This window comes from Mesocricetus auratus, unplaced genomic scaffold, assembly GCF_017639785.1.
Source record: "Mesocricetus auratus isolate SY011 unplaced genomic scaffold, BCM_Maur_2.0 Super-Scaffold_100014, whole genome shotgun sequence".
Lineage (NCBI taxonomy): Eukaryota > Metazoa > Chordata > Mammalia > Rodentia > Cricetidae > Mesocricetus > Mesocricetus auratus.
In genome coordinates, this window is record NW_024429197.1 from 32121970 (window position 1) to 32144805 (window position 22836).

General features: G+C 50.7%; 1 protein-coding gene across 6 annotated transcripts in view; it reads right to left on the reverse strand.

Annotated features, from left to right (window-relative positions):
* The window catches only part of Ssbp3 (single stranded DNA binding protein 3), a 140710-nt gene that overhangs the window by 27796 nt on the left and 90078 nt on the right, over positions 1-22836 (reverse strand). For all 6 annotated transcript variants that reach the window (XM_013114963.3, XM_005072168.4, XM_005072166.4 and 3 more), the window contains one exon: positions 9278-9367. In XM_013114963.3, the coding sequence (XP_012970417.1) occupies positions 9278-9367 (90 nt within the window). The remainder of the gene's footprint in view (positions 1-9277; positions 9368-22836) is intronic.

Below are 22836 nucleotides of genomic sequence, written 5' to 3' on the forward strand. Positions count from 1 at the left end.
CACTCTTGTCTCTTCCCACCGACCACATCACTATTCACCAGCCTGGCTTGTCTGACTTTTGGTCCTGACTAACTGCAGCGTCAGGGTCTGACGGGATGGCTCGGTGGGTGAAGGCACTTTCTGCCCAGCTTGACGACCTGAGCTGGATTCCTGGACACACAGGCAGAAGAAGGAAACTGACTCAGAAGCTGACCTTAACCCCCCGCGTATGCATCCCTTCCCCAGGCCCAGAGGTCCTCCTTGTTGATGATCTCAATTACTTCATCCTTGCCACAGCGCTGGGCCACTCTTGTCTGGGACATGAGCATCTGCGTGCAGCAGGTTTGGGTGGCTTGGCCCCTTCCCTCAGGACCGAGGTTCATGAAGGAGACTGAGTTCATCAGGCCTAATCTTGAATGCATGGGTCACGATGGGGCAAAAGAGGAGAGGTGAAATTGGGAGCCACGAAAACCTTGGGGTCTCCCTGCTTCTAGACACTGTGTGTCTGTTATTTGTATAATTGGCCAACCTTTGGGGGGACAAGGGAAAACATGCAGCATTCATACTAAGGGGCAGGACCCACAGCTTGCTGCTGCAGTCCATCTGACTACTGGGTATCCTCGTCCGTGCCATGCGAAGGCTAAGCACTGGAGACAAGAGTACCCTGCCTGCTCCTCTGAAGCTGAAGGCTGGTTGGAGAGACCAAAGTGTCACTATGACTGTAGCAGCATCAGAGCCCGAAACTGAGTGCAGGAGATATTTAGGCAAGCAGTGATCGTGACAGAATGACACGAGGCAGGACTTTGAAGGATATAAATGTGTCCTGGACAGCCTGAATCCAGAGGATGAAGTCCAGGCAGCCCCAATTCAGGAAAAGGTGTGCTTACACAAAGATGGTGACCCGGGCATGGGACTGAAGCGTTTCAACCTATGGGAGCTACTGTAAGGAAGTCACTATTAAGACTGTTACCTCCTAGCATCACACATCCATTTCCTTTCCCCAAGACATTTCTCTTCTTTCTCAAGTTGGGAATCAGAACTTGTAGCCATGGGGAAAACCGTGAGCTCTCATCATTTGCCAACTACGTGGGGAAGGAGGAAAGCCATTATATTCTCGCTGTGAGTGGACTCCATGGCCTTGCTGGGATCTGCCACAGCTCTGCCAGAGCAATCTGGTCCCCACCCCCTGAAAACTGCCATTTGCTCTGAAATTGGACAGTGCTACTATGCAGCTGGCTCCTGCCTGCCAGCCTCCACCCTGTCTGCCAGCACTGGGGCTGTGCTGCTAATCACAACAGCGCAGGGAAGGTGAGGTGCATGCTAAAGAAGCCTCCTCTACCCAGAGATCCTGCTATACCCGGAGCCCTCCGGACTCGCTGTGCACACAGCTCCCACCCTAGCCCTGCCCAGCTCAACAGACAATCCAGGACTGCTCACAGCCCACGAGGAAGGAGGTAGTGAGGCCCTGGAAGTCACAAATCCAAAACACCCAGAATTCATTCAGCCTGCCACCTACCAAACAGCAGACATCTGAGAACAGACCTGGAGACCCACGATTTGCATTTTGTTCCCACAGCTCTTAGTAGCTGTGTGGTTTCTTGAGCCCTTTCCTCCCCTGACATGCCAGGATGGCCTGGAACTCTTTCCTCAAGTTAGTGAAACATCAGGTTTGGACCTAGTGAATGGTCAGAGTCCGGGAAACACACAGGTTTGAGACGCCTGGTCTACTGTCAAATGGGCAACATGCAAGACCCTTGGAGGACTTCGACAGCAGCACAAGGAGTGACTCTGGGGTAACGGAAGAAGCCTGGGTTGCGGCAGGAGCCTGGCCTGTGCTTTCTGGAGATCTTATGCGAGTCTAAGATAAGCATGAGTCTACAGTGCCCAGACTCACTCAGGTACTCAGACCAGTGCCAGGAGCCAGCTACCACCGGTAGGCAGCTGCTCCTACGTGAAGCTATCAACTCACGATCCCATCCACCTTCCAGAATTCTTCAGGAACCTTTCTTTTTCCTTACTACCCACTCAGGAATCCTACTTGCTAGGCTCAATAGAAGGAATATGCCAGCCTGGGAGATGGTGCTTCCTGTGTCCACTCCCTGTAATGTTACTGGGGACCAGGACTCAGGAAAATAAGGCCACTTTTCTATACCAGAGCACAAATTTCCAGACTATTTCTACAACTGCAAAGTTAACTGGGGTAAGTTAAAACAAACTTCAGGAAGAGGAACTTGACTAGATCTGTGTGTCCACTTTGTCCATTGTGACCTTAGAGCCAGCATAGGGCTAGACTCTGTGAGGCCCTGAATAATGATGACCTAAGAATGGAGAGCCTTCTCTTGTAGGAGAGAACTGTAGCTGAGAGAGGAATTCACAGACTGATGGAGGGACAGAGACCAGACCCGAGAATGGCAGGTGTGGTGCTTACCCTGGGGATCAAGAGCTGATCTCCCAGTGAGGTGGGGACAGTAAGGGCAGTCAGAGAGGGTTCAGATGTTATACTAAGAAATGTGGAGTTTTAACTAAGGGACACTGGGGACAGGAAGAGTACTTGACATGCAGTTCATGGTGGCACCCGTGGGCCCAGTAGGGCAGGCAGAAGGCTAGCAACTGTGACGGTGTGCTGCATGGATGAATGATTGAATGCTGGCCTCAGAGAGGAACCCTGTGGATTTCTAACCATTCTCATGCTCTTTGGTTCAGTTCAGAGCTGATGAAGTAGGTGGAGCTGTTTCTGTTTTATAGGGAAAAATGAAACTCAAATGATGCTCAGGCAAGATTCTGGCAACACACTCCCTGGGGTCGAGAGCAGGTCTCCATTAAGCTCCCAGAAACAAGCCTGCTAGAAACAGGAGCAGTGGCCCCCTGACCCACGGCCTGGTTCCGGGCCTTCACTTCCCCTGTTGGCTAGACGGAAGAACAAGGGGTCAGGGTAGCCAAAGACAAGGGATTAAGCCAAGTGGGCGGATTTCAGCAAGGAGTTCCTCACAGAAGGGTCAAATGGGATTGGTATTTCACAGGCACCAAACCTGCCAGTGGAACTGAAGTGTTAAGTGCCAACGGGGTGGTTGATCTGGGGGACCCAGGAACCTCAGCAATGCCACGAAGTCTGTGCTGAACTCAAGGACACCCTCCTGTCAAGAGAGTAACACTCAAGGCAGCCCTGACTCCTGGCTAGGAAGAAAGCTCATAGAAAAAAAGCAGCCAAGACATAGCAACCATGCAAACGGTGGCAGACACAGGGTGTTCACCACGCAGGGGTTCGTGTGCTGCACTCCACAGCATCTCCGCACAGGACCCAGTCCTATATCTTCCCAGGGGAGGCTATGCAGTATGACTGACACAGGGGGCCACCCTGATCTGTGTACTACAGAGGTATACTAGCACAGGATTCTACTGGAATTCTCTTCCTCAAACCCTTTCTGCTACAAGGACCAAACAGATATGACCTCTTTTTTGTAAAAGAGAAAAAAAAAAAAACTTAGACAATTTGCTGGTGTGATGGCAAGGCAGGCACATAGGGTCTACCCCTGCAGAAGGCTATAGTCACGTCCACAACGACTCTTGTCGGAGAAAGGAAACAGACAGAGCTGAGCAGCTAGCTGGCAGCACAGGCCAGTAGCTCTCAGAAGCAGAAATGAAAACGCAATGCTAAAACAAATCCAAGTATAAAATGCAGTTCCAAAAGGAGAGGAGAAACCGGCCCAAGGTCTTCAACGGCAGTTGACACCAGTCCTTCCAGCCCTAGGTGCACAAATGTCTGACTGGTCCTATCAGCATCAAGGAATAGCAGTAGGCTCCGTCCAGGCCTATCTACTTGGGAAGGACAGTACAGAGAAAGAGCTGCGTGGAGTTGGAGGAAACCAGCGGGGCTCCACCGTGTGCAGTTGGCTCCTCGTTAGGGGGCAGTCGCAGCCTGCAGAGCCTCTGGGGGCTTTGTTACCGAGCAAATCTCCCAGGCGCTGACTGCTGATGCATAGCTAACGGGGCGGCAGACATTGATTTATGTTCAACTTTCCATTTCATCAGTGAGAGTTACGGCGCTACATGTGGAGTGCACGTTTTTTTTTGGAGGGGGAGGGCAAGCGGCTGGAATGTGCAGACACAAACCTGTCCACACACATGCATGTTGGCAGGCATACCAGCCAAGGCCCCAGCCAGCCCCTCAAGCAGCCTGGCACATCAGGAAAAACCTTTTGTCCACGGTTGCTAGGAGCCTGGTGCCAGTCATCTGCCACCGGGCAGACACAAGGCACCAGGCTGGCCGCCAGGTAAGCACAGCCTGACCTCTGTGGAGGTGATGGTGATCAGGAAAGGTGACTAGTGGTAAGGCCCTGTCACTAAACAGAAGGACAAAAGAACCAGAGAGGGTAGGAAGGCGCTCTAAGGACACACAAGAATCTGTCAGCAAGGCTAGACTCCATCCAGAGTATGTAGCGCTTGGCCGGCAGTTGGGGTGGGGGAAGACAACACACATGAGACAGACACTTTCAGCCCTACAGCTGGCTCCCATCACAGTGACCAGAGGTGGGAAGCTAATCACTCCAGAAAAAGCCGAGTTGAACAGAAGAGCAGAGTAGGCAGTATCTCACTCTAACTGAGGCCTGGACCCGGCAGTGGGGGCACCTCCTCTCTCTCTAGTCCTCAGCAGAAGTGACTGGACCAGGTAAGAAGTGAGGGGTGCTCCTATCCCCTTGGGGGGAGAGGCTCACAAAGCACCTGTGGGCCTTCAATCCATGGACAACAGGCTGGGCAGAGGCTGGGTGTAAGGAGGAGTGGGGCCTGGCTAGTAGTCAGTTTCAGGTATCAGGAAAATGAGGTTTAATCCTTTCCCCCAACCCTACACTTAAAGCAGTCATCAGTGCAGCAGAGGTGTCTGCCCTGTGGTAGCATCTTTCTGGCTGGAGGAATAGCCCGTGTGTCCTCTGCTCTCCTCCTTTCTTCTGGAGGGGAAGGCAGTAATCACCAGGGACTTTATAGAGCCAGTCCGTCACCGGAGCACATTCTACAGCCGGCCTACCATCACCAGGGGCACATTCTTGTTGACCGCACTTTGACCTCCCTAAAAACCTACCACCCACCCCAAGGCTCGGGGGGCACCTTATCTCTGATGGCTTGACTGCCACCACTGCTCACCATAAAATCTGCAGACGGGAGGAATGCCTTCTCTACAAAGCTTCAAATTAGCATCTCCATTCCCCCAAAGACTTGGTATCTGAGGCTGGAGCCACACAAGGCAAGGTTGTCTCTACCATTTGGCAGGGCGTCAACAACCAGCAGAGCCCTCTTGAGGCTGCATCTCTCAAGGGAGACTGCAGCTGAGCCTGCAGGAAGAAGGCTGGAGTTGTGGGTCTCTGCCTTCTATCTGCTTTCTCTCTATTTCCCAGGCTGTGTGCAGGGTTTCTGCCTGCTGACCTTGTCCTCGTACGTGTTGTGGGGTGTCATTAGGTCCCTGTGGAACTCGTTTGCTGCGAAACCCAATATGGATTCAGGCTGGAAATGTGTGTGCACTTTTTTCAAGAAGACAACCATAGTCGTTCCTTCCTCTCTTAGACAATCGGATAGACACCTACACTTGGACTTCAGTGGCCTGGAAGGAGAGTTCATGGGGAGCCAGGAAGTCGAGGTTGGACTCTGAGTACAACCTTATTGGACAATGTGAGGCTGTCCCTCACCTTCTTCCTAAGTTTCCCTCTCCCGCCCAGCCCTGCCTCCCTGGCAGAATCACTTGGCAAAACGAAAGTAAGCTGCATGCTTAAAACATACAACTGAAAACAATTATTGGAATCCCAAAACAAAACAAGAACGGAAACAGTCTGTACCAGTGCTCTGCTCTATGACCCCTGTTCTCCTGTAACTGTCCAGTGCTGGACCTAGAAATCTTTACTGGACAGTCTCCCCCTTGGGGCCAAGAAACTAGGGGACCAAGCCAAGGCCAACCTGCTTGCCGTATGTGTAGCCTGAGGTGAGCTGTGAGGGGAAACTGCCACTGTTTGTTTATGTAAAATCCATCTGGGTTCAAAGTAGAAAACCAAAGTTGGAAAAGACTATCTAGTCCAGCCTGCCCGTCTACTGATGGGAAAGACTAAAGCCCATTGGCCCAAGGCCACTCAGCAAGTGCATTTCTCCAGAGTGCCAGTCCTGAATGCCCGAGTTAGTTCTTGGTCAGACTGTGCTTCATCAGAATTCCAGGGCACTTCAGGGCTGGCTAGGTTTCTGTTCTGTACCATGAACATCACAAACTTGGTTCAAACATGTATTGTGTCCCCCTCTCTAGGCTTTTTCTTTTTAAATAACAAGGAACAGAGAGTTCATCTACCCTGGCTAAATACTGCAAGGCCTCCAGGAATCCCCCGTAGTACTCCAGCCATGAAGTGTGACTGGATCAGTATCCAAATGACCAGACATATCTCACATCACTCCAGAGGAATAGACAGGCATTGCCCATCTCAGAAGCCTAGACCCAAAGGAGAGAAGCAAACAGGGCACCTCTTGTACTGTCGGCCCAAACCTAACTCCATGAGCAGCCTTCTGCCTGCCTGGCAGTGGGAAGTCTAACAGAGGGAGTCACGTGTGCCATTTCTAAGGGGCCTCCACAGGCAGTAGTCAGCTGTTCCTCACCACCTTGGAGCACCACTGGTTTCTAAATTTAGGATCAGCTAAGTGTTGCAGCTTAGAGTTGGAAAGGTGTATGATCCTGCAGGACAGGGGCTGGACAAAGCTGGCCTGGCCACCTGGGCTACCTTCCCAGGACAGGGCCCTCTTGCAGCCACTGCCTACGGCTGCAGCCAAGAAGGGAAGAGGTGTGATTGTGGACAGCAGATAACACCCTCGATATCATCTCTATTTCCCCCCAGTATCAGAGTGCCTGCCTGACAGTAAAGGACGGCAGTCAATCGCTAATATTCCTGGCGAGAGCTGATCCTGTTCCGGAAATGGGCTGTCACTTCCTCTTTTACAGACAGATGCCCTCTCTCTTTGCAGGGGCTCAGGCCAAGTGGTCAGTATCAAAAGACAGCAAACGCCAAGCTGAGTGCCTGGCCCGCCCCACCTCCCTTCATCTGAAGGAAGGGGAACGATGCTGGGAAATAAGAAACATAACTGCTCAGGGGCAGTGAGAGAGCACAGACCTACGTTCCAGAACCTTCCTGAATGGTCTGGCCAAGCCTCGGCAGTACACCTTGCCTGGGGAGGAGATATGACCTCGAGGCAAGAATCTAAGATACTTCTGTCTAACAGTGGCTAAATAAGGGCAGGAATCAGTTGGGGCATTCTGACCACACGTGCCCAAACGTCACAGGGGAGGGGCCACGAAGTATGAGTGGAATTAGAACGTAACCATGGAAGAGTCCAGCAAAGCAGGAAGTTGGGAGCTGCCCACATTTGTCAACGGACCCATTCCTTGTCCGAGGCTCAGGCCAAAATAGAAGTCAATGGCCTATTTTTAAAAACACAACTGGCAGAACTAGAGAGATAGATGGCTCCGCAGTTAAGAGCACTTGATACTCTCACAGAGGATGGCCCACATGGTGGCTTTTAGCTACCCATAGCTCCAGTTCTGGAGGACCCAGCATTCTGTCCTGATCCCATTGGCAGCAGTCACAAAAATGGTATACATACAAATACGCAGGCAAAATACTCATACATACGAAGTACAAATGAAACTTTAAAAAGTACTTCACTTAAACACATAGTTATCAACCCCCGCTGCAGTAGCCTGCGCAGGGAACCTGGGAGCTAATAATATCCTGAGGAAACGCGGGACAGAGCGGCTGTGACACCTGGGTGGGCTCCGCCTGCCAGGCAGGGAAGCCATGCTTTTACCGCATCAGGGCATCCGTGATACCACGTGCAGAGATGCGTGAACCAGAGAAAGAGCTCCCACTGAGCAGGACAAAAGCAGGAAAACCCAACAGATCCTTGTCTCCCTCTGGTAAAAGACACACTCTCGCCTTTCTTGGGTCAACATGTCTCAGGGGTTTTAAGCTCTTGCTTTCTCTTGGCCTCTCAGACTTCTGAAGTCACTCCTGTCTTCATATCTCGGACAAGGCCCCAGTGCTGGTGGCATGCTGGGAACACAGATACACATGTGGCCATTTGATGCCCTGAACTGACTGTCATCCCTGTATCTCTTCTCACTGCCTGCTGATATGCAACCTGCTGCTTCTGTTCTATGTAGCAGGCAAATTTCACTGATGTCTTTCTTCTTGGTGAGTGAATGTGCTCTAGGCTTCCTCTTCCCAGATTCACCGTGAACTAACGTCTTGCACAGTGGAAGGGTCTCCCGGCCATGGCACAGGAAAGGGAGCCCTAAGTTTCCTTGTCTTTGCTCATGACTCCAAGGCTCCTTGATCCTGCGCTGTGCACAGTGCCTTCTGGCCTAACTCTATATTTCTGGGCTTTCCACCACTAAGAGCTCTCTCCACAACCTTGCCTGGGAGCCCCACCCTTCAGAAGGTGTGGACAATCAGGCACGCCTCAAACAGACTTGACAGAATGGGCCATGTCACAATCAAGAGCCCCACCAGGAAAAGCCTCTTTCTCACAGCCCTGCGGGCTGAGGCTGACACTTCCCAGCACCCTCTTGGCTGAAGAGAAATGGGCACCAGGGAAGGGAGAGAAGGGAAAAGGAGGGGTGGAGGGGAGGGGAGTGGCCACACCCTTCCCTGACAAAACAATACAGGTGATTTCACACCTCCCATGCCCCTCCCAGCCAGAAAGACCAACAAAGTGTGCTGTGGGTGTGGCTCCCATCCCATGTAGGATCCATTCCTGCCTGGGGTGGGCGGAGTGTGGACACAAATATTGTGGGGGGCTGCTGGTAATCACACGGGGGTAAAACAAATCAGTAGTTAGCCACAGAGAAATGGTGCGGAGACCTGCCAGGGTGGCGGGATTTTTGTTTTTCTAGTTAACCCTAAGGTCTGTAGTTTGGACAGGAAAAGTAAACAATGACGATGACAGCAGCAACAGAACAGAAACAAAGGACAGTTTACTCATTAAAAAAGGAAAGACAAAGAATATGCCTTTTTGTTAAAAGAGAGCTGCACACTGGTCTGGAAGCCCTGACCTCTTCCATACCAGGGCGGGCAGAAGGGCACTGCCATAGCCTGCCTGGGGGTAGACACCTTCCCCATCTCCTTCTTCCCCTCTGCAGCATTTAGAGCAGTGGACGAGATGAGGGTGTGGAGCCTCAACCAGCACAAAGCAACAGTATTTAAACCATGGCAAACCGAGCTGCTTTCCTGTCCTCCTCTCCTCCCACCCGCCCAGCACAGGGCCCCAGACCAGCACGTACCTGAAAGAACCCAGGTGGGATGGGGCCTCCGGGCATCCCATCGTTGGGGGGAATGTTGCCAAGCACAGGGCTTGGGGCAGCTGCTGCACTCTGCGGAGACAGAACAGGGAGGTCAGTGGAAATCATCCAAGCTGCCCGGAACAGACCCTTCCTCCTCAAAGGCCACTTCCTATGAAAAGCCCTGCAGAGGTGTTTAGTCGATGGGCAAGTCATAGACTCAGGGGACCTCACTGCTTCTTCTCTAAAATGGGGGAGTGTGCACCAGGAGCCAATGTCTACCTTAGGTACACCAAAGAAGTCGTGGAACAGGGACGCAGCAAGAAAAACTCCTGGAGTATCTGGATAGAGGTGATGGGCAGCCAGTACAGTGCCTATTGTTGAACTAACTACCCCTTGTCTTTCCACCAGGTGCTCTAAGAAGCACGGGGACCAATTCATACACAGTGGTACCCTCTCCAAATTGCTAATGTGTTGCACAGAGCAAGTCAATAAACAGCCAATAAGAAAATACCCAGGTTAGAGAGAAGGGTATGTGCGTTCTGACCTTCACCAGGTCCCAAATGCCTCGAGAAGTGTATGGGTTACACAATGGGAGACAGTCAATGCTGAATGCTGTTGTCCTGACATCCACTTGGTACATCTGCCTCAACAAATCCCTACCTTGACAAAGTCACAGATCTAGGCCTCCTACCTGAGCTTTGCCTCCAGCTTTTCCTACTCAAGCCAAGCCTCCAGGTACACATGCCCACTTCCACTCAACCACTGTGACCAAGAACATGACACTCCCTCATCAGTCACCTTCTAGCTCAGGAATGCAGCCCCTTCTCATCACTTCCGGAAGTTACTTCTCTTAAACAGAAACGTAGTCTTCAACTAATTTACCATATACAACTCTGAGTTTGTGTCTGGTTCTCCCTTCATGGCAGGAGTATGGGGCGTGAGTACTGGAATGGACAGAGGTCTGCAGGCAGGTTAAGATCTGTTGATGGGGGCATGAAGACCCAGTAGGGGACTGCAATGTGTGCCTGGCAAGTCTCAGATAAAGAGAAGGAGCTACGGGCTACTTTCAAAATGAAGGTGCCTACAGAACCTGCCTAAGGAGATCCTGCCTATCCCCAAACACTGCAGGTCTGCATCTGCTTCCCCAGTCTATAGTCTTAGGCATGCATGTGGACGGACAGACAGACATCCACCGACATCATTAATTAGCCGCCTGACTAGTTGACCTGGGATCATAGCTAACTTGTTAGGATCTTTTGGTACTTTGACATTCGGATTATAACATTATGAAGTGCCTAACTCTGACAACTGTAGCTCTACTCTGATAGCAAATTCTTTGTTATTTGGGAGTTTGATTTTTCCATATTAAGGTATTTGCTACAATGGTGGGGAGTGCAAACTTTTAAAGGAAAGACTGAACCTGTGGGGTACAGTGCTGTTTCACTTCCATGAAATCAGGAGTGGGTGGATGGTCCTGGAGACCGGGGTGGATGAGAGGTCAGGGCAACTAACACCCTAATTAAGTGGGTGGTAACTCTCAAGACAGCCATGTCATCCATGAGGAGGGGGCATGAATCTTCCAGAAGACAAACTGAGGAGCTCTGAGGTACTTCAGCTGAAACTGGAATGGAGACTTAAAAGGGTAGAAAAGCAGCGACTGTTGCCAAGAGGCAAATGCCAGGGAGGGCTCAAGAGAAATCACTGCAGACCTGCACCCAGGAGACCCAGTCCACATCTGGTCCACCCTCATCCTCCACACCTTAACCACAGGATCTGCCAGCCTAGGTGCGGCATACAGCAAGTGTTCAATAAATGATTGCTCTATTATTCAAAGGCCTGCCCAAATCAGACCACCTTGGAGCCAGACCTTTCAGGATTGCTAGGAACTGGCCTCTCTCTGTGGTTTCGAGCACTGAGACGTCCATTAAGGCACTCAACAAAGTATCTCATGCAAGTTTTCTCAACAAACGCAAACCCCTCACACATTCTCTGGGCCTACAGCATACTACACTGCACAGCTGCCAGTCACACATGAATCAAGGCAGAAAGGACACTAGATCTAAAAGGCTGGGACCGCACACATTGGACTCAGGTCCCTTCTCATGGAGGGACACCATTTCCTTTTCTTAAGGACTGCCTATCCTGGTACACACACTATGGGAAGAGGAAGCCGGAAGACAGCACGTAGAACAAAGTGGCAGCCTCCCTTACTAGAGAGCACTCACAGATCATCAAAGATTGAAGCACCCAGAGACCTGTCTGCCTCTGAGTCCCGCATATGGGCTGTAGACCCTATACCCTCCTCTCCAGCACTAATTGTAACATGGACATGTGAACAAAGGAGAACGAACACACACACACACACACACACACACACACACACACACACACCAGCACATGCACACATGTACATAGATTCTTACATCTATGCCAATGAAGTTTCAGGAAAAATGAACGAAGTCAAATACTCATGGGTCGCTAAGATGGTTCAACAGGTAAGGATGCATGCTGCCATGCCTGGACCTAAGATCAACCCCATATCCACATGGATAAAGAAAGAACCAATTCTCCTAAACTGTCCTCTGACTTCCATGTGCAGACTGCAGTGCCTATCCCCATAAAATAAATAGGGTTTGTTTATCTTTATAAGTGGACAGATGAACTGTGGACTCTCCTGGGCCAGCCAACTACCGCTGACCAATTTACAAGGCTGCAAAAATAGTACTTTGTTCTAGAAATTCCATCCTTCTCGCCCTGCCCAACACTCAGGCCTTGGCATGCAGCAGCACAGCCACGTGTGAAACCACCAACTACAAGCCTTCCTGGACTGAAACTCAAGCCAGGCCGCCAGGCCACGTGGCAGTGGCAGAGGGCCCAAGCCAGCAGGGGGCAGGAGGTGTGTCATGCATGTGGCCAGGGAAATCAAAATGACAACGGTAGGTGTGGTCCTGGCAGAAATGCCCCTTGGGGAAAGCTGGAGATCCATGCTGCTCATAGCAAGTCGGCCCAAAGGTCTGTGCAGAGTCGTGGGGTAGCCTGGTACAACCCGACAGTATCAACAGGCTGACGATGCACAGTGGAAATTCAAAGGATAGAGAGAACGCTGTCATCCCTCAGAAAGCCAAGACCAGAGCAGTGGATAATTGAAGATATGCAAAGGAAGTGGTCCCTTGGTCTCCCACACAGACCACAGCACAGTGCATTTTAAGAGAAAACAAAGAGCTGGTCTCCATGAAGAGAAAAAACCAACTAGAATAAAAACAAGTTTCAGGGACAAAGGATCCCTGTCCTCTAGCCAGGAGGTGGTCATGGGGAAAGAGGGTGAACACACCTGCCAAGGAACAAGGAATGGCTCTAGGTCCAACAACAGAAATCTCAAGCCACACAAAGTTTCCTTGATCTATGTCCCAGAACTGGTCGCCATGGAGGGGATGTGCTGGCGCATCCTGGGTTGCTCACTAGTGACAGAGCAAAAGGAGGTTGCCGTATTACCCACTACCACCTAGCGTGTCCTGGGGACTATCATGGGATGAACCCTGGACCAAGAGTCCTCAAATCAAGGCTTAGCTCTGTCCACAAACTACTCACTTGGACAGGCCTCCACACCATGAGCATCAGGCACCCAAGGCTTTTGAGGGTCTGCCATCCCAATGACGCCACAGGTGCCACCTGAGCCCTTCATGCAAGCACCTAAGGAAAGGCTACAGTGCGGACAAAAAAGGCCCAGGCAGTCACAGCCAGGCTGCTGAGCGCAAGGGAAGTAGATCCTACACAGCTGCTTCTTTGACTAAGTCCTTGGTACCAGGACTAACTCAGGAACAGCCAGAGAATCGAGAACCTTTTCACTATGATCCCATAAATCAGGAGAGGGGGAAGTAGGAAGAATTTATGCCCCAGCATCCAAGGAAGCTGTCATTTCTGGTTTAATCTGTAAGGAGACTGAGTGTTAAGGTTACACAGCTAATAACTAGGTCTAACTTTAGTCCCTATACTTCTGGTCTCAGATGCAGGAAACCCAAGCACCAGTCTTCCCAGCAGCCCCTGCAGCTCCAAAGGAAAGCTGTGTACTTTTTGGCTCATGAAAAGAAACTGCAGACAGTTCATTAAACCATCCAATAATCACAATTCATTCTGTGACTGAGGTCACCTATGTGTTCTGAACATTCCCAAGGAGGCTGACCTTCTACTTGGCCCTCTCTGTCAACTATTTCAAAGTGCCATTTGCCAAGAAGTAGGGAGTGAGACAGTGTTTGTATGTCAAAGAAGTAAGATCTCTCCGAAGAGTCTGTGGCCTGCCTGGGGAGAGAAGGAGAAATGGGGCAGTGGTAAGGAAGGGGGCTGCGGGGCTGCATACACGGGAGGCACTCGGCAAACACTCCACTCAGGTGACCAGTAGCACTGCGCCAACTGCGCTGGAAGGCGGCAGGGTGCAGACTTGTGAGTTGTGGTGACAGAGGGACCTGCAAAGGTGTTTCAGGCATGTGCTGAGACAGGGATTAGGGGGATCAGGGAGGCTTTATGGAAGGGGTGGCACTTGAGCCAGGGCCTTACAGGGCAGCAGGACTAAAAGATGCACGAGGTACCAGCAAGAGATTAATTGCTGACACCTTAACCCTCTCTCCCAGCACAGGACTCTGTGCTGTGTCTTTCAGGGAGCAAATTCCCAGGGCACTCTGACTACTCAGGACCAAAGCGATCTCCAGATACAGGTAGGCAAAGGGCTCCCTTTCCCTTACCCAGTATGGATGGGGGGTGGAGGGGCTTCCTTCACATGAGGGGGCAATAGCTGCCCAGATCCAGAATGGCTGCCCATCCCCTGGACTCCACCCTCTAGTACTCCACCCGCATGTAAAATTCAGGCTACACGGGACCTGTCTGAGGTCGTGTGGTCCAAAATGGGCCATGCCCTGAGTCAGGCCTGACTGGGATAAAGCCATCATGCCTGGTCTTGATAAATTCAAGCTTCTCTCCTTGCACTTTGGGGATGAATGTTACAGGCCACATGGAAACAGAGGTCTGTGTGCACGTTCTAATCCCCTAAGTCACCAGGAACTGGAATACCTGGACGTATCACATTGCCCTTGCTCGGCCCTTTGTGGTCACACCTAGAGGAAGGGAAGCCATTGGTCCGGGCTGGAACTATCAGGTAAGGCATCTTGCTAGGTGGGCAAAGCAGGTGCTTGGAACTCTGAGCTTGATACAGAACTGTACAGCAACAGACAGACCTAGTGTTCTGAGTTTTCTTGTATTTGTCCATTTGTGGGGAGGGTATCTCACTGTCTTGTCCAGGCTGGCCTTGAATTCCTATTCCTGAGCTCAAGAAATCCTCCTGCCTCAGCTTCGAAGTAGCTGGGATACAGACATGCAGCACAGTATGGGTGGGGGGCTTCAAGAATAGGGAAGCACACGGGGGTGTCTGGGGTGGGGATGGCCACGGAAGGAAAGAAGATGAGGTCTCTACTCTGAAGAAGCGACACTTCTAAGGAGTTCTCCTCAGTGGCCTCCCTAGAAGGGGGGGGGGGGCGCACACTGGTCTTTTTTTAAAAGAAGAACTTGCTTCCCCAGGCTGAGAGAGGAGGTCACCATACCACAGGCAGGTCCACCCATCCTAGGAAGCACCAGGCTACTCTGGGAACTGGATCAAAGGGTGCCCATGTACACAGCTGGGGAGGTTGAGGGAAAACAGTTGCCCCTGAAGAACACCACCCAATAGATCAACAGTATGGTCTTTGTACAGTGATCATTTCTTCTTAAAAAGATGACTTATGGCCAGGCGTTGGTGGCACACACCTTTAATCCCAGCACTCGGGAGGCAGAGGCAGGCGGATCTCTGTGAGTTCGAGGCCAGGCTGGACTGACAGCCTCCAAAACAATACAAAGAAACCCTGTCTCGAAAAAAAAAGAAAAGAAAAGAAAAAAAGATGACTTATGCCATTAGCAAAACACACATACATGCATGCACACACTGCCTGCTGTCTCAAAAAGCTACTTATAACCACAAACATGTCATAGTAGGCCAGTGACAGCTCTTTAACAAGAAGGCTGGCAGTTGCTCCTGCAGAGTGGAAAATTCCCTGGCGTGGACCTGCATACGCTCTCAGTTCCAATGACAACTTAATCCTGCTGGGACTAAGGTGCACAGCGAACAGAAGTCATTGCCTCTAGGAACTTTTTGCTTTAAGTTTTAAAGGAATTACTAAAGGCAAAGTCCTCCACATATCTTTCAAGGATGGGAGCCCACACCTCCTCATCTGGCACTCAATCTAGCGGGTTCAGAGTCACTTTTCCTCATCCTCTGCTGTGACCTGAAGACTGTGCACAGTCTGAAAAGCTCACCAGGGTCCCTGATATCAAAGCCAAGAAGCCAACACTTGGCAGAGAAGGGGTGCACAATTCAAGCCAGCCATGGTCTCTTTTGCACAGATGAACGGACGGGCTGGAATCCTTGAGCTCTCCTGCCTGGCCTTGGGGGAGCCACGAGTAGCCAGCCATCGTTGTTCATGCAGCCGTTCCCAGCACATGCCCTGCTCCCACTTGTGAGCTCAGCGCCGAGCAGATGACTCCTAAGCCTTTAAAGCACTACTAATTGGGCTAATTTCGTTAACAGTCTCCGTTCCGTCCCCCACCTTGCGTCAACCAGCGTCCTTTGGTACTGCTGGAGAGATGCAAGCTGTTGGCTTTACTGTTATTTTGTCAGCCATTAAACGATTCATCGGAGTCATTAATTGATTTATTACTGCTGCCTGCTCAGAGGGTTTAGCAAATAAAGAATGATGTAGGTCACAATGCAAAGGAAATTGGACCAAATAACACCATGAGGAGCTGGGCACTCACAGTATCTGCCACTGTCCACTCTAGCAGCCCTCCAGCCCAGCCACCAGGTGGAAGTCAACAGAGATGGCCCTCCAGATGAAAAGTCAGGTGCCAGCCTGCCTCTTGCACAGGTAAAGACATGGGAGGTGGAGAGCCTTGTCTGGAGACTGAAACTGGCTCCTGAGCATCCACCAGACACTGTCATCAGCAAAGCAGGAGGGCAGAAGGCACTAAGCTGCAATAGGAGGAGCCGATAGATGGGCCTCCAGGCTCCTATGACAAGTCTCTACTCTCCTGGAGGTGCCTGCCATACAGGACAGCAACAGTTGACATGTTAGCAGGTACCTCCTAATGCCTGGCCTTTTATGTGCTTATCTCTGATCCTCTCAACAGTCCTACAGCTGAGGCATTATCTTCCCTGTGCTACAGAGAGAAGCCGAAGCTCAGAGAGCTGACCTGCCCCAGGCTGCATGGCAGGCCAGGAAGTAGCAGTCTAGGACTCAAACCTGGTGTATCTCACTTCAAAGTCCACATTTCTTCCCCTCTATCCTATCTTCAGACTGACATAAAAGAGCTCAACACCTGCAGCTCAGCTCCATAGGTACTGACAGAAGCAGGCGGGGGACCAAGAATAAGGTCACTCCAGCCGTCTCAGAGCCCGAAGTTCTTAGTTTACAGAGTGTCAGGGCTAAGGGGCAGGTCCTGAGGTCATACCAAGTGATAAGATTCCTCAGTTATGCTGCCACATCACACCACCAACATACACCACATGGGCTGGTGCACCCTCCCCTGTGAGCACTCGTGTTTTGAGAGAGCCCTCTCAGATCCTACACTGGGCCAATCAATTTCCTTGAAGTCCAATCACACAGTTTTTAGTTGGCTGTATTGGGCTAGACCAAAGGGACTGGTCCTGTAACCCTCTTCATTACTATTCAGGGTTCCAAACAAACTAGGCCCGGCACTAAGGAGAGGGCAATGTTAACACCTCTCACGATGGTGTGCGTGTGCGTGCATATGTGTGTCTCAAGTTCTGTTTCTGCAGCAATCAGCTATGAGGAGGTGCCCCACACTCCCAACAGAATTCTAGAGCAGAGCTCACCATGGCCAACTTTCAGGCTCACAGAGGATTGGTCTGCTCCCAAAGTGATGCAGAAGGGGAGCGTCAGGCATCCACCACAAATCACCAGTTTACTTCTTGCTTTTGTTCTGAATATAGCCCTGATGCGAAGGCTGTCATTCAACTTCTCTATGGATATTTTGGGAAGATATGCCAGGTGCACCATGTAAAAACCAAAGACATGGCTGCTCTAAGATATGGTTACATGGGAGGTTTCTACAGTAGATACAACAGAGAGAACCACCAGAGGCATCTGGAAGAGTCCAAAGCAGGGAGAGAAAGTAGTGGACTCAACATGGCTAGCAGACTGGACCTGGTCATGAGGAGAGAGAGACAGAGAGAGCAAGAGATATGAGCCAAAGCCCATGTGCTGTTTAGGTAAGGGGTGGGGTGATGCCCACAGAGGACTCTGAAATGGTATAACAAGTACTTGTGATCCTGAGGGTGTGGAGGCCAGCACGTGCTTTGGTATGCTAATAGGCACCAATGATAACCTATTGTTCCTTCTGCCAGTGATAAGGGAATTGACTCATTTGGTAGAATTCCTAAGGAATGTTGGCTTGTCTAACCACCAGAATTTGGACCTGACAAACCAACAGTTTTTTCTTGTTATAAGAGGTTCAGAGTCTCACTCATGCACATGTACACACCCCCACTGACTGTTGGAGTGCTGGTGAGACCTGCTAAAAGGTCAAACAGGAGTCCTGACCTGGAAAGGGCAGAGGTGGCCAGTTAGACTTTTAAGGGAATCGTGATTGCTCCGACTCAAACCTAACTTCTGGAATAGACAAGATTCTTCCACAGAGGGGGTTTACCCTGTGCTTTTCCACCCACACTAAGGTGCTGATAGCACAAAAAATGATCTTCATAAGACCTTCACCAACGCCCAACAAATCAGATTCTAAGTTCCATTTAGCAAAGACTGGATTGCTACCACTTACATACGTTAAGACCTGGTCCTGGGTACCAAAAGCTTTTCTTGCATTTGACGTGTTTGCTCAACCACCTGTGCAAGGTTGGAATGCTGTTCTCTTCGCAGCCTAGTGATGGCCATTCATCCTCTGTGTGCTACTCACCACAGCACTCGCCACACCTGACCCTTAATTCCTTATTAAATTAGCCAGCTGTCTTCTCGGGGATGGGGCAGGTGTGGTGTGGGCAGCACAGAAGATGCTGTCTCAGTAAATACCATTTTAGTGAATGAAATTCCTGCAGAAATCCTGCCTTTCCAGAATAGTTACCATATCCACAAGGTCCAATCCCAAGGCTCGATGATCTTCCTGTAACCCACCAGGTCACATCCAAATAACTAGCTACTCCAACACACACACACACACACACACACACACACACACACACACACGCACGCACGCACGCACGCACGCACATCTCAGGACAACCTGTTCTGAAGCATGCCAACTTGGAAACTGAGAACGCCTGGGGGTGGGGATGCTGCTGAGCTCTTGCCACCAAATGACTTAGGCCATGTCTCGTAGAGTCACTGGTCATGTCAGTGCAGCAAACATCACTGCTGAATCTCCCCCTCAAGACACTTAAAGAGACTTCTTCAACTGTCTCAGGAAAATATCCAAGGAGTACAGACAAGAGTGGGGTAACTTCAAGCAGCTTAACTCCTGTTGTCACTTCCACTTCAGAAGTGTAGACCATGCTTCAGACTGGGTACAGGAGGGAAACCCAGTTCTCTATGGATGGCTGAGACCTATCTGTCTCTCCTTCTCTTGGCCCAGCTTGGCAAAGGTTGCTGTTTATTCTCAGACAGGTTTAAGGACCTGGGGTTCTCAATCAAGAACCTTCTGCTCCACTGGCCCAAAGTGAATCACTTTCACACAGGAGTAGAACATGGACCAGGAGTTGAAAACTGCTTGTGGAGACAGGACTTGCTCCTGGGCCTGGGCAGAGCTGAGGAGCACAACTGGACAGAGGTCTACTCTGAGATGCTTTCTCCACATCTCAAATAATGTGCTCTACTACCGTAGAGTCCTCTGCCAAGGCCAAGTCTGAGACCACTGACCAGGCCACAGAGTATTAGAGACACCATCAGAGATAGCTGAGAGCTAGCTTAGGAGAAACACACCACCATACATTATCACAAGCCTCATCACAATGAAGCTCAGAGGGAAGGGGAAGACAGAAGACTGGGCTCTCTAGCTTGTGCCCTACTCTGACCCCTCCCCGTCCTAACCACATACAGGATGGTGCCAACACTTCAACAGCCCGTTCTCAGGCCCCCTCCCTAAAAGACACTACTCTCATGGTCTCTGCTCAACAAACTTTCCCATCCCCTCCCATTTCCAGTCTTCCACCAATGCCCACACTTTAAACAGCTTGCTTTCCGAGCCAGAAGGAGAAAAAAAAAAACCTCTGTGGAAGGATCACAAACTAAAATTCACCAGTAGACCATGCCGACTTCCACCTGTGTCCCTCTCCTGGGAGGCCCAGTGGGAATACACTGAACGCAGGGGGGTCTGCTGCTCAGCTATTAGAGGTAGGCAGTTCACCCTAGCCTGAGATGCACCCTGTACTGTGGAGTGTTGAGAAGCAGATCTGGGGGGCCATGGCTGTGAACAAATCATTACCTCTCTTCCTCCCATCCCACCCCCCCTTCTTTTCTCATTCTGTCACTTGCAACCACAGGGAAACCTTGCTAGCGACCAGCTTTTGCAAATGCCATGGCTTCTACCTGGAATATCCACTTCTCTGCCATGCCATTCCATCTCTTAGGCTGCCCTGGGCACTGAGCAGACTGTTTCAACTCTGCACGAGCCTCCTACCTATGATGCCTTAGCATTTTCTAGCTGGTTCCAAAAAAGGGAAAGCAGGCTACATGTAATAATCACTAAACATCAATTGACTGAGGACCTGCACCATCTGGCCCCTCCCTGTGCTAACTAAAGTAGAAGACCTTTCTAGACAAGGCTCAGCATAGCCACTCTGGGAAATGTTTCTCTCCTTCCTTATTTCTTCTTCTTAAAGATGTAACTTCAAAGAACTGAATAGACTTGTATAAGCCCCAATGTCAGGAGAGGCAAACATGGTGCTACTCTTGCAGACTCATTGTTTTCTCGTCATACTGTGGCTAGAGCAATCCAAACTTGAATCCTGGGTCTGCCCCACTGTGAAGCGTGGAACTCAGGACAGCATGCCTTGACAGATGACCAAGCTACCTGATCTGAGGCAAACCTGCCCTAATGCGGGCAGCTTTCCTTTGATTTTTGTCTAATTCCACTCACAGCCAAGGTCTTCACCCAAGACAAGAATTTTAAATTAAACCTGGAAAATGCATGGGCCTTCAGGAACTCAACCCAGAGCTATGTAACAGGAAGGAGACCAAGGATCCCTTGACCTACATGCCAAGTCAAAGGGCAAGAAAGCTCTAGAATGGGGTTTCCTAAGATGTCTGTGCCTTGGCTGTGTCTAAAAAGCGGTTATAAATCCCTGTCTGCCCCATAGGACTTGGAAGGCTCCCAGCAAAGTCCTCCATGGGGACACACCACCTTTAACATCTGCCACAGATCTGGTCTCCAATGCTCTTGAGAGCAGACCTTTAGTGCTCCCAGCCCTGTCCCCAAAGCTTCTCGGCACCCGCATCCAGAAGTCTTAGTTCTGAGGCCTACTCACTGTAGACATCGTCCATCCCTCAACAAGCTCCTGGGGTGGTTGAATCTGCCCATCTTGCCAGTGGTGACCAGGCCAGTTTAGTGTCCTGCACACGTTCAGAGGTAACAGAGGACACAATTTTCTTCCTGGTTAGGCCCAAACATACCTCTCCAGTGGAAACCTAAAGAGGGCTATTCCCAAGGCACTCTCACCTAGTTCTTGTTGTAAGCCCTATGTCAGAATGTACACATCACATTCCCAGGGGACCTTTACAACTAACTGCTGCTCATGCTGCCGGGCTGCAGAGAGGACGCGAGGCCATGGCTTCAGGCCCTGGACCACATGTCCTGCCACATCTCCCCTTTGCCCTGACCACAACATGGAGGACAGACTGCAAGTGTGTCGTGAGGCTTTTCAGCTCTTCAGCCCTGCCCCTTCCCTTAGCCAGGCTCCCCAAAGGCTACAGCATGCCTGAGTGCAGGCTGAGGCTTAGGCAGCTGCCCAAACAGGCACGGCCTCAGATTTAATTGGCCTTTGGTTCAGCTTTCTAATCTCATCAATGCTGCCCCCATCGTGAAGATGGAGGTCCCGGGTTTAGCACAGAAGAGAACCATCCGGCCCTTCTAGCTCACCACATAGACAGCATACACTCAAACTCAAGAGGCAGCCAATCTACAAAGGAAGGAAGGAGGCTTTCTGGCAGGGATTCGAAGCTCGAGCAGGGGGGGGCCTGCTGCCCTTGAGACTTTAATAAATGCAAACCACACACTAAGTTTACTCATGTCTTACACACTAAGTTTACTCATGTCCTGAAGCCTGAGCTACCCAGGAGGTGGCTGCTCTTCTGGCAGATTCACACTCACAGCAGCTGCCCCTCCCACCCACTCCCTATGCGGCCTTGAGCCTACTTCATTCTGCGGGAAGGAGGCAGCAGTGGGTGTGCTGGAGGACAAGCAGCTGCATCTCATCTCCGCGAGAGAGGCGCTCCCACCACTCTGCCTAGCCACACAGTCCCTCCAAGTGTATTAGAAAGCGTGAGGAAGGCTCTGCTCCTGGACATCAGCTCTAAAACCACCACCGCTGACGTGTGCAAACATCCCTGTGCAAATACACGTGGCCTACTTCTCGATTATCTCACTTTGTCTAAATATATCCTAAGAAAATAGCTTGGCAGCAGTGACAAACTCTGCAGTGGGTCTAAAATAACAAAACCTACACACACACACACACACACACACACACACACACACACACACACACACACACACAGGGGCGGTGTAAAACTACCTAGGGTGTAATGGGGGTGAGGGGGTGGAACTTGGGGCTGCTGGGGGTTTGTGCTTGGTGTTATGGATAGGTATAAGTAAAATAGTATTTTATAAGTAAAGAACTCCATGCAGGTTCCCAGCCAGGCCAGCATACATGCCTTGTCCAAGGGAGATGTTGGAGGCATGCACAGCTGAGTACGTACGTACACACACACACACACACACACACACACACACACACACACACACACACACAACCCCACACCCACTGGGACTCACTGCAAACACTGGCATTTTCCATTTCACTTGCCAAGAAGGGAGCACCCTGCCCTACACGGTTGAGCCGCCAACCCCTGGAAACAAAGGTGGCAGTCATGGGGGTGTACAAACACACCTCTGCATTGGCCCAACATCCCTCCCAATCCCTGCCCCTGCCATTTCCACCAAAAGGGGAATTAAGGTCCACAACAGGAGTCACACAAGACCACAACTCCAGGCTGTCATAATTCTAGCACTCTGCCATCCTTTGGGAGACTGGGAGGGAGGTGGCGTCTTTGTTTTTAATACACAGCAAATTTGGGCTGTTTATGATGATACATAAGCCTACCCTCTTGAGCACAAGAACACTAATTTTATTAAGAGTCTGATGTTTGAGGGGCTGTGGGCACTCCTCACTGCACCCTATCAGCCTGGCCAGCACTCCACTACCCGATCTGCACTGAGCTTGATCTGAACTGAGTTTT